This window comes from Protopterus annectens, chromosome 2.part1, assembly GCF_019279795.1.
Source record: "Protopterus annectens isolate FY-2018-M chromosome 2.part1, PAN1.0, whole genome shotgun sequence".
Lineage (NCBI taxonomy): Eukaryota > Metazoa > Chordata > Ceratodontiformes > Protopteridae > Protopterus > Protopterus annectens.
The window spans coordinates 1,526,348,460-1,526,361,462 of NC_056729.1; the positions used below are offsets into that span (position 1 = coordinate 1,526,348,460).

The following is a 13,003-nucleotide window of genomic DNA, read 5'->3' on the forward strand; positions in this document are numbered from 1 at the left end:
GAGTATAAGCATTCTACTGCCAGTGTAAAGAATGCAAGAGACATTCAGAGCTGTGTGCAGTAACTTCTGTCACACTACATGAAGGTTCTGGAGATAAATGATTGATACATGAATATGCAGACAGAAGATGCAGTACAGATTCAGATCAGGATGCAGGACAACTGACCCAATGTCTGCAGTGATGCAGACAGTTGTGAAGATGCTAGAGATGAGAGTCCAAACGGTCATTCCTAGACTTGCAGAAAGTACATGACAAAATACCAACAAAGCTAATTTGTGGATTCTGATACTGTCTGAAGGTCCAAAAACATTGGTAAAAATTAGTACGAGACCCAATTCCACAACTAACAGTATTTGGACTCACACAGGGACTCCCAGTGGGAGAGGGTAGGCATGAGGTATCAGGCTTGAGCCCATTGTTTTTAATACTGGTGATGGTACCAGATCAACTAAGTTGCTGTATGCAGGCAACATGGCACAGCTGACAAGAGTCTGAACAAGAATGTCAGTAAATGATGGGGGAATGGAATTCAAAACTGAAAGCACACTGGCAAAACTGAGTACAGTTAAGACAGCTGGAATGGCAAAAAGTGGGGAAAATCAGAAAAAGCTGAGAACTGGGAAATGAAACAATTGCTGAACAAGTTAACAGTTTCAAGTATCTGGGAGGGACTTTGAGAAGGAACACTGAATGAGGAGGTCCAAGAGGCTGCAGCCAACTGGCAAAGAATATCAAGGCTAGTGTGTGGCAGAAGAATGCTAAACAAGCTGAAAAGTAATATGTACAAAAGAGTGGTATGACCAGTATTTCTGTATGGTACAGAAAAATCTGCAGTAATGGCACAGCAGTTGAGAAAGTTAGATGTGCTGGAGAAGGGTGTTAGCATGCACACTGTGGGACAGATGAAGAAATCAGGACAGACGAAAATCTCAAGTAGCTCTAACTGCATAGAAGGTCAAAGAAAATATATTTTATGGTGGTTCAGACACATGTACAGGAAAGAAGACAATCTAGTGAAGAAGATTTGGGACAAACAGGAAGAGGGCAAGAGGAAAAGTGGGTATCCAGCAAAGAGATGGCTGGATTGTGTGATGGAAGACATGCAACAGTCAGGCATGACTGTCAAAGAAGGCAGGAGAGTGGCAATTATATACAGGGATGGCGAAAGATGACAACACCCTGATACCATGTAGAAAATGGGAAAAAGGGGATTGATGGCAATAAAGATGCATTTCAACTTCTCACAGACAGACACTCAGCAAGCTATATTAACAATTATCTAACCATAACCTAGCAATGTCCCTTTGGTTAAATGTAAGCCTCTCCACATCCTACACCAAGTGCTTAGCCTCCCATGAGATATCTACTAGCCTCAAAAAGAAAAACACTGATCACTGCTATGAGAAGCGTGTACAGATATCACTACTCAAAGTCATAGCTGGTGACCAGATAGTATATATTTGTATAAAAAAAGAAAGATAACTGCAATAAAAACAAAAACTCTGAAAACAGGACTATCTACTCCATAATTCCTTCTAATGTATACCAACTGAGTTTGCAGTAAACATGCCATCATGGAACAGTACCATAAATAGCTGCTGGGTAGCTGATATAAGGTTAACCAAGTAGCAAAAAGCGTACTGCAAAGGCAAAACTAAACAAAAGTGTCTGTGACTGACCTTACAGCTGCTAAAACAGAACTCTCTACTTCTTGCCAACCTCAACTCCAAAAACTATGCAGCTGGCAGAATAATTTTTTTTAATAAGAAACATCTTTATTAAATTATCACTTGCAACACAGTTGCAAACATTATACATCATTTATAATCTATCCAGTCACTGTCAAACATTACATAGTTCATTCAAATCCATCTTACTTTAAACATCAGTCCTCCTCTGCAAATATTTATCCCACAATTCACATTTTTTTATATGTAATTTGCTCCTACCTTTTTCTAAACGTCCCATTGCCAGCTGTTTTATCTTTGTTATTATATTCACTACTTCTAGTACAGCTGGTTTAGACTTTGATTTCCATTTTCTAATAATTGCTTTTTGGCAGCCACCATAATTAGACTCAGCAAGGCCTTACTATGTTCTAGGCAATTCCAATTCTACATCATAGCTCAAAAAAATAATTTCCCCAGTTACACTAATTTTCTCAGGCACCTCTGACAGCAGTCTGCAGGGAATTGTTGCAGTCTGCCAACTCATTACACTCCCAGAAAAATGCATTCTCAATTACCTTTTCCTTCCCCATCACACCTCCAACATTTGCTGTCAACCTGAGGGAAAACTTCTTTGGAGTTTACCTGAGGCATAAAAATACCTATGTAAACACTTCCAAGTGAAGATCCTAAGACTTCTAGACTTTGTTGCATATTTGGAAGACATACATATATCCCCCCATTGTTTCTTTGAGAGTTGCTTATCCAGTCTCTCTTCCCAATCCTTTGCAACCTACTCTGATTCTTAGTTGCTGAATATTTTATATGCTCTACTAATTATTCCTTTAACAGCAGTTTCTGTTCTACTAAACACTCTACCAGTGTTGGTCTTTCACTTAGATCCCCCTATTTCTTTCTCTATGTCTATACTCTGATATCAATCCCTGACAGGGAAGGCAATTTCTAGCCTTCAGTCCAAATAACTTCTTGGCCTTTTCCTAGTGTATTACCTTTCCCTCTCTATTTGCTTCCTATACACTGGTTCTTTTGCAAGTTTTTTCCAATAAATTCCAGCCCCCTCTTGCTTATCCTTAATTGCAGTCATTCCTATTGGCAAAATCTCCTTTCTTCATTCCTGTGTTGGCTTAGTTCTTAGAATACTTTGTGCTATTTTATGAATATAATATTTTGTATTGTTATTCTCCTTACTGTAGTGGTGCTGCGGTAGCGTTGTCGCTTCACAGTTAAACGTTGCCCGTTCGATTCTCAGTTAAAGCGTCTTCTGTGTGGCGACATGCGTGAATGGGCGTTCCTTCATTGAAGGTTGTGCGTTAGGCCCGGCAAGCCAGCACGTAAGACTCTACTGCCAATCATTAGCGGACTGGAGTTCCACTGTGGTGACCCCTAACCAGGAAAAAGCCGAAAGACACAACTTATTGTGATTCTCCTTAAGGAAATGCATCCAAAATCCTAGTCTCTCCTCATTTCTTGAGCTTCCTCCTATTTCGTCATCATCCCTTTCCACTTTGAATTATAGCTTTCTGAATACCTCTTCAAATCAGGTAATCCCAAACAATCTTGTTCTATTGGAACAGTCAGCTTATCCCGCTAGACTCTTGCAGTCTTTCCCTCTCAGAAAAAATCCTCCAACTTGGGACTAAAAACATTTTCACTGCTTGTATCTTACTATTCATATCCATAAACTAGCAGAATAACTCTTAGCTATTGCTGCTGGTTATAGCACACATGTCAACATGGTAACAAGGAACCCCGAAGTAGAATCTAATAAAATTTCCTCTCTTCAAATGCCACACACATTTCAAATCAGAGTGCTTTTGCTGACAGTTTCTTTGATCAAAAAGATATTTTATTTTCAAATGTTTCAAAGGTAGTCAATGTCCCTGGCCAGTCTCTGTTAAATCACTTTACTGCAATGATGGAAGAGTGGCATAGAAATACATACATAACAGAACATAGTCAGTTAGTACTGACAGGCAAATTTTCCTTTACATGGGAGGCTACCAGCTCTATTGTCCTACTGGCATAAAGTTCAAAGTGTGACTTGGGGCAACAAAAGTCTGATTAGCAGCTCAGGTGCATGGTGTACCTGTCTGGTGGAACAGGAATAATGAGACACTTTCTGCTTGCCTCTTCAGGGGGGGGGGGGGGTATGGTCATTTCATGAGGAATGAAGGTGATACCAGCACCATGATGAAAGACATTGCTGTAGTTGTTAGAAGGATGCACCACCAAATATACAGGGGAAGATTCCCTTGCTGTACCATTGATTGTCCACTTTGATCTCAGCCCTGCATGTCAGTAGGAGATGGGCTTAATGGAAAAACTCAAAAGCCCATAGTATGATGGCACTGACTTCTCTACTTCTCAAACACAGCTGTGAAACAGAAAGCAGCTTGATGGCTAAGAGATCTTCTCCACCAGAGGGATGAGACCCACTCAGGGAGGGACACATCTGATATATCTCCCAAATGCAGTAGCCTCAAAGAGACAGAGACTCTGGAGACATGAAGTCAGTGCTATGTGAAAAAATTATATATTTGGGAGGCTGACTGATAAAGAAAATGGTGACAATTTCACTTTAGCTTTTGTACTGGAAGACATGCCTCTTCCTCAGTGCTGTTTGCAAAATGCTGGTTACATGAGCTCATTAGTAGTTATGAAGCCATGTTTCTTCACTGTCTTTACCAGCAGTGCCAATCATTTACTCACTGCACACTGGCTTGCCGCAGCACTGAAACTAACATAACAAGGGAAAAATAAGGATAAATAGAATAGACTGAGGTCTGGTTTGTGTGCTAAATAAAATATTCTGCATTGCTAGAATAGGGAACTTTGTTAAAAAATCAGTTAATAACCCTACAATACAGGATGCTTCATTTAGTTCACACTAGATCACCTATGTATTGTGTGTGTGTGTGTGTGTGTGTCTGAATATACACACAACTGCGCAAGTTAGTAACTGCTATATTCCAACCTTTTTTCACTTTAGTTGAGCTCAAACAATTAGGTTTTAATTTCATTCAGTTATCCAAATTATTTCCATCAGTTCCGGTCATGTAATCCATGTACAGCTTGCCATTTTTCTTACCTTGGTAACCACTTCTCGAACCTTCTTGCCAAGTGCTGCAGGTAAAAGATTCAAGGCATTGTACCTGAAAATAACAAAAAATGGCATTATTGCAATATGTCAGCTTTCACAATCTTTTAAAGCAGTTTGATACAATGCTTCATCTTATTTCTCACATTTTTACAATTTAATATATATAAAGCACTTTGTCTATTCAGTATCTTCACAAATCCTTATCTGTTTAAAAACTTTCATTTGTCTCTCTAGTGCTTGCTGTCTGTAGGCTATTATTCCTCCGTGTAATTATCTCTTGGCTAGTGGGGGCTGGTTCTTTTGTGTTCTTGTAAAAAAAAAAAAAAGTAGTTTCTGTCTTTGCACACAGTGCAGACTGGAGAAGTTGTTGACCGCAACTGAGCTACAAAATATAAGTATCTTGATTTTTTTTTGATTATTTTTACAGATGACTGTTTTTACAATTTAATATATATAAAGCACATTGTCTATTCAGTATCTTCACAAATCCTTATCTGTTTAAAAACTTTCATTTGTCTCTCTAGTGCTTGCTGTCTGTAGGCTATTTTTCCTCTGTGTAATTATCTCTTGGCTAGTAGGGGCTGGTTCTTTTGTGTTCTTGTAAAAAAAAAAAAAGAAGTTTGTCTTTGCACACAGTGCAGACTGGAGAAGTTGTTGACCGCAACTGAGCTACAAAATATAAGTATCTTGATTTTTTTTTGATTATTTTTACAGATTATATATATTAAATTGTAAAAACAGTAAAGCACTTTGTCTATTCAGTATCTTCACAAATCCTTATCTGTTTAAAAACTTTCATTTGTCTCTGTAGTGCTTGCTGTCTGTTGGTGTCTTGCTCTTATACTTGGTGGCTTTGCAGTTGCCCGCCCCTACTGTGACACACCTCCCAGTCTAGTGTCATTAGCTCATTCTGCTTAATACAGAGAGAACATTTGATAAGGCCTTCTGTTCCTCCTTTTATCCTTTCAAAAAGTAAAACAAAACTTTTTTTTTTCTCTTTCGCCTGAACCTTCTTGTGTTCTGACTGTCCTTCTCAAACATTTTGGAAATATACAGTATATTTCAGAGCATTTGTTATAACTGTATTTGCTATAACTGATTTAAGTATTTTTTCTGGCTTTTTGATTATTTACTGCTTAGCGACTGCATTTTAGCCTGTTTATACAGCTCTGCATTCTATTTAAACTGTTTTTGTGTTGATTAACTGTTTTGCACTTTTAAAAAGTTATTTGTTGCTTAATTTTACCTGTAGGCTAACACACTCAAGCTCGCTAGCAGTTTAAAAGCATTTACTGTCTGTTTTTCCTCTGTTTTCTGCAAAAAAAAAAAAAAAAAAAAAAAACCTTGTTTTCCCGCCTTACTGAACTAGAATAGTCCAGTCTTCAGAGTTTGCTGATCTCTGGGCTTTGTCTTGGTTCCTGTGCTATTCCATATCCTTATTTGGATAAAAGGAAGCGTCTTTGTTCACCAGTGGGAGTGGGGAGCACTGAGCGGCCTATTTGTCCCTAGAGGAGTGGTTCCAGCCAGAAACTTGTAGTCTATTGGCCATTTTGGGTCAATTCCTAGCTCTTTTCAGCCCCCTGTAATAAAGCCCGCTTTAGCGCGCTTTTTCGCTTGTATTCAACTCAGCACAGCTCCTCGTGGTGTCCTGCAGAGTGCTACAAGCAGCAGAGAGCAAAAGAGTGACTTTTTCCTGATTTAAGTATTTTTTTCTGGCTTTTTGATTATTTACTGCTTAGCGACTGCATTTTCGCCTGTTTACACAGCTCTGCATTCTATTTAAACTGTTTTTGTGTTGATTAACTGTTTTGCACTTTTAAAAACGTTATTTGTTGCTTAATTTTACCTGTAGGCTAACACACTCAAGTGCGCTAGCCGTTTAAAAGCATTTATAGCATTTACTGTCTGTTCTTCCTCTGTTTTCTATAAAAAAAAAAAAAAAAAAAAAAAAAAAACTTGTTTTCCCACCGTACTGAACTAGAATAGTCCAGTCTTCAGAGTTTGCTGATCTCTGGGCTTTGGCTTGTTTCCTGTGCTATTCCATATCCTTATTTGGATAAAGGGAAGCTTCTTTGTTCACCAGTGGGAGTGGGGAGCACTCAGCAGCCTATTTGTCCCTAGAGCAGTGGTTCCAGCCAGAAACTTATAGTCTATTGGCCATTTTGGGTCAATTCCTAGCTCTTTTCAACCCCCTGCTATAAAGCCCGCTTTAGCGTGCTTTTGCGTGATTTAGCGTGGAGTTGCCCATAGAGCACCATCGGGCAGCGCCGGTTAAACTACTTCTGGCTCCGTGAAGTCTGCTCTTCAATTTTTCCATTAGAACTTCTCTACTTGCAATCTAAACAGGCTATTCTCTATCTCAAAGCTCAGCACTTGCTCCTAAAGCATTTTTATATAGGTAAAGTACTTGTATACTAAACAAAGTACTACATTAGCCTAGAATCCCTTGAGTACCCATTTCCCTATAGGTCCCTTCTGACTCAGTTACACAGCAAACTTTTTCACTTTTTCTAGCATGTCGAAGGGTCAGTTGCTAGCGTCCTCTCCTGTTCAGCTGGTGAATCTGGGCATCTTGAGGCAATGTTACAATTGCCTCATGTACACAGACAACCCACTCCTTCTCCCACAAAACACAAATACATGTGAGAGATGCAACTATATAGCCAAACTGGAGGCTGTGCTCTCTCAACTCAGGACTGGCAAGACTAGACAGGAGGAGAAGGAAACCACGCACACCACAAACCCAGTTTCACATAGAACTATCACAACTGCAAAACAAACACAAACACACAAAGACATACTCGGAGGCACTGATCAAAAATCTACCAAAACTACAGAGGCCTCCAAAGCAGACACCCAAGCAACTGCCACATCAAGACATAAGACATGCAACACAAGTTCTCAAAGTCAGTGTGCTAAACAGTCACAGCCCTTAAGGCCAAACACAATGCCAGACACACTTGTTATAGGTGACTCCATAGTCAGACACACTGACGTCCCACTCACCAGACTGAACAAGGAAAAGATCACAGTAAGCTGCCTGTCAGGCGCTAGAATCCGCCACATAACACAAGCACTCAGGTCACTCCACAGCAAGTGCAAGTATGACTCAGTCATTGTCCATGCCGGTGTGAACGCCCTGAGGCGTACCTCCCTGGACTACATGAAAAGAGACAGAGGAGCTCTCAGATTATGTAGCCCAGGCCGGTATGACCCTGACCCTGAGCAGTATCCTACCCTCACCAAGAATGATGCCACAATACAGAGACAAAATGATCAGCTTTAATAATTGGCTTAATTACTGGTGTCATTCTAAGGGGATCCAATATCTGTCTGCCTGGGATGACATGCTTGACAAGCCACGCTGCTTCATGGGACGGCTTGCACCTGTCACCCCTGGGCTTCCGGATATTGGCAAAGGCTCTTGCCACCCCCATAGTGCCTTTTTTAGGCAAGGCTCAAATGATAAATCTACCGCCCTAGAAAACAGAAATGGAGAAAAACTAAGGGTAATACTGCTCAATGCCAGAAGTCTAAACCTCAAGATGCACGCCCTTGAAGCCCTCCTCAGTATGGAGAACATCGATGTCTGTGCTGTGACTGAAACCTGGTTCAAGGCTCCTGACAGCATCCCAGCACTATCAGGTTATACCTCATATCATGCGTTCCGGCCCCAAAATCCGGATCGAACCACAAAAGGAGGGGGAGTATCCATATTCATAAAGGATACCCACACCTCCAGGTTAGTGGCAACACACGAAGCATCGGAGACCATCCAGGTGCAATTAACCATAGGTAAAACTGCCCTACAGTTTGTAACATGCTACAGACCACCTTCTCAAACTCAGGAAACCCACACAACCTTCCTGAAGACACTGGAAAGTATGAATGTCTCTCCAAACACCATCATATTGGGTGACTTCAACTACCCAAACATAGACTGGGAACATTACTCAAGCACCAACACCCTAGCCCAAAGGTTCCTGGGTTCATAAACTCAAATGCTATGGAACAACTAGTCACCATTCCCACAAGAGGAGAAAATATACTAGACCTGATCATCACAAACATGGGGACAAAATGCTCCACGCCAGTATATCCCTCATTGGTGAGATCAGACCATAAATTAATCTCACTGGAGATCCACATCCCGCCCCACCCCAGCAAAAAGACCACAGTGAAGAACTTCTCAAAAGCAAACTTCACACTTCTTAAGACTGGAGTGGTATCCTTCAAGGCCCCCGAGCCAGTGGAAACCACAACCCACGCTGCTGAATCCCTTACAAATGTCTTCTACGAGCACCTCCAGGAAAGTATGGATCAAGCAATCCCTAATAAAATCAAGACCCTTTCCACCAAAGGCAGGCGCCCGGTCTGGTGGACCCCAGCCATAAACAAACTCTACAACATGAGGAGAAAGCTACTACATGACAGAGCAAAATCCCTAAAAGGGAAGGCATCTCTGATCAATACTAGCAAAAAACTACGATCACTCAAAATCATCCAAGGCCAACTTTGAGAGAAAAATCGCTAATGACACAAAAGACAATCATAAGGCCTTCTTTAGATATGTTAGAAACCTGGGTGGAAACTCCCAGATATGCTCAGAATTAGTCCAAAATGATAAAAAAATCACTGAACCCACAGACATTGCCAACATACTGGCAGACAGGTTCAGTGCAAATTTCTCTCAGATAATCAAGTACGTTTTCCAGTAATTTATAAATATACAAGCTGAATCTGTGCAAAACTGGTATGCATAATGGTTTCCTTCTCTTACTACAGCTGCAGAAGAGAGGGCTTGCAATGTCCAATCCCATGCAAGGCACTTGGCCAGGTTGAGGCAAGTGTAAGAAAATCAATAAAGTAATAACAATGCATAACTTAATAAAAATAAAGTAAATACAGATATTGCAGTCTTAATAGTCATGTACAACATACCAGGGACATCACACATTTTATTAATGCATCAGTGCACATCTGAACTAGTAAAGCAAGTTAAAGCAAGTAAGCATGCAGTACTGTGTAGCATAGCTTCCAACCATTAGTTAATGTTGTGTTCTACCCAGATTAAGAGTCAATGTTATGGTCTGCTCATTGTCTGAAATGCACTATAGATAATCCTATTCATTTACTGAGTGCACACATGTAAGTTAACAGAAGTCCTAGACAGCTACCAGTGTGTGTAAATGACAGATATGAAGCAATCTACATCCGTTCTGAGGTGATTTAACGCCTGGAAAGTGGTGGGCACCATCGTATTTCCATTCTACTCTGGGTCCCCCTGCATCTCTCGGTCAGTGCTTGCCAGTAAGGTAATGAGCTCTTATCTTTCTTAAACGACATAAGAACTAAAAGCATTTGTGAACTACTGCCTCTTGCTGTATGCTTTCAGCAACCTTTTCAACTAAATAGTGAGAGTTTTGTGATTTATCTGAGCGTTTTGTATTAAGTGGCCTATTTACCAGGGCTGCAAAAGGAAGCTGCATGTGGTAGAGCAGTGCTGATGTTTCTGTTGTTCAGTAATCACCAGCAGTAGTTAATAGCCACCTTTGTAACCCCGACTTTTTTCAGACGTTGCCAGACTTTAAACTATCAGCCTGCTCCATTCTTTTTTAATTTCTTTCTGCATAATTTGAGATTGTCAAGTTACTGCCGGCATTATACAATTTCTGTTTGTTCCCTAGTACTCCTTAACCTAGAGGAGTTTATCCATACAGTCAGGAATTTTTGCTGCCTTATCATTTTGTTTTTTTTTAATAGCTAAATTTGCTGTTTTACTGCTAAACACAGTTTATCCCTAACTGTATTACATCCTGGTAATACCTTGCTTACTCAGACTGGGTTACTTAACCTACTTCTACTTTATACATTGTCTACTCCAACTGAGCATATTAGGAATTCAACCCTCCTGTGTTGCTTTACCTTTTGCTGCTCTCTGTCCCCTCACCTCCTTACAACACTTTGAATACACTTGAGACCACAGCTCTAGAGGGTAGCTGCAAAAAAATAAAAAAAAAACAATTTCCCCCTGCTAGAATGACTATACCTTGAAGCACTGGTCCATGGCAGTCGACTCTCCAGTGGACAGCAGTTAGCTGTCTGCATAATAGTGATATTGTTAGCTGGTTACTAACTTGTATATCTAGAAAAATAGCCTTGTAGCATGCACACTGGCTGAATAGTGACCATTATAGTATACACCCTTCTCCCCTCTTTCCTTACCCTACCCTGTAATAAGGCTTCCTACCTATTGCACTATACAGCTGTTAAATACTTTTTTTCCCTATTTATTTTTATCTCACCGACTACTACTGTGCGTTTGTACCTCAATTGTACAGGACCTGATGCTCAGAAAACGACCGCATGACAAAAGGAAAGCATACAACCTTCTTTAACAGCTACAATTCATGGCACAGACCCAAGAGCAGCACATAAACTCTTTCTTTTACATCTCTACTATATTTCACAGTTCCATACCCCATTTTACGCTCCACTAATTTCTCTACCACGTCTCCTACCTCTACTACCTTGCCTATTCCCCCCCAACAGCTATTCAGACATCTCCCCTAGCCTATATCAACTATATCCCCTCCCCTAGCCTATATCAACTATATCCCCTCCTCCAACATAAAGTAAAGCTTATTTCCACAATATCTAAATACCAGTTCAATAATTTAAACTTCCCACCTTAAATCACTCAAAACCCACTAACCAAAAGTTTTCATTTCTTACTCTGTCTATCCACCATGCCCTTATCTGGCAATATACACCCTAAACCTTGGTCTACAAAACCATCCTAACAAACCCATCGACAAAGATTGCCACAAGTAATTTATATGTAGTAACACTCAATCTCTGAAACATCTGTAATAAGATTATTAACTTTCACGCATAGGTAGCTCACCAACAACTAGACATCATTGCCACTAGTGAGACGTGGCTAGAACCCCATATCAAAGATGCAAAATTTTTCCCCCCAGGCTTCCAAACATTAAGATTAGACAGGGCCAATAAAAAAGGAGGAGGCGTTGCTGTTCTTTAACCCCATAACACAGTTCTCTAATGCAAAAATACTTATAACCTTCTTAAATATGAACAACAAAAAACATTGTATTGTTATTTTCTATATACCCCCTGGAAGCAACATACCCATATCAGAAGATATCCTAGCCTAGATTTCTTCCAATATCAAAAATGAAACAATACTAGGTGACAAATATCAACTGGCTAGAACTCCCCTCCAACAACACAACTTGAAACATCAATCTCTTCAAATTCACCCAGCTCATTCACTCCCCAACTGTACCCAACAAAAACAATGACAATGGATCAATTTTAGACTGTATTCTAGTCACCGACCCCAACAAAAAGTACAGTTTTGTACCTACCATAAATGTAGATGTTCGAAGATCCACATTGCTGCAGTCCTTACACTTGGGTAGTCCGCTGTCCTCGGTCGGCCCGAATACCAAAGTATAAGGCTGACGTCGGTCAAGGCGCATTAGTCTGACGTCAGGACGTCAGGGTACAAATGCGCATGACCGACGTCATATCCTCAGTCTTTTCTTGCCCCAGATGTCAGAAGACCCTAAAAAGGAAAGGCCAAAACCAACAAACAACAACCAACCAAACACCCCTGCACTAAATATATATACAATACATACAAATTTACAAAAGTACAACCCAACCCACACAACCACCCCTAAACACAGAGGGGAAGGAGGGAGGGTAAATTGGACTGCAGCAATGTGGATCTTCGAACATCTACATTTATGGTAGGTACAAAACTGTACTATGTTCTTCATCTCACATTGCTGCAGTCCTTACACTTGGGTAGAATCCCAAAGCAGAGGTAAGGGAGGATGGCAAATCATAAAGAAGCAGGAGCTGCCAAAATGCCCTGTAAAATAGCAGTGGCAAAACCAGCCCTAGATTTAGAGTAAAGAGGAAGGTGGTAATGCTTAGAAAAAGTATGCACTGAACTCCAAGTAGCTGCCTCCAAAATATCCTTAGTTGCCACCCCTTAGAAATCCTGTTGAAGTGGCAGTAGCCCTAGTGGAATGAGGCCTAATCCCAGCTGGAATCTCCTTGCCATGATGGGAATAACAGAAAGCAATGCAAAACCCAATCCACTTAGAAATAGTTTGTTTTGACACAGGCTTGCCCTGAGAACTCAAAGCAAAAGAAACAAACAACTGCTGAGACTGCCTG

General features: G+C 40.5%; 1 protein-coding gene across 1 annotated transcript in view; it reads right to left on the reverse strand.

Annotated features, from left to right (window-relative positions):
- The window catches only part of PRXL2B (peroxiredoxin like 2B), a 609,295-nt gene that overhangs the window by 284,152 nt on the left and 312,140 nt on the right, over positions 1-13,003 (reverse strand). The window contains exon 5 of the mRNA XM_044062981.1: positions 4,778-4,841. Within this exon, the coding sequence (XP_043918916.1) occupies positions 4,778-4,841 (64 nt within the window). The remainder of the gene's footprint in view (positions 1-4,777; positions 4,842-13,003) is intronic.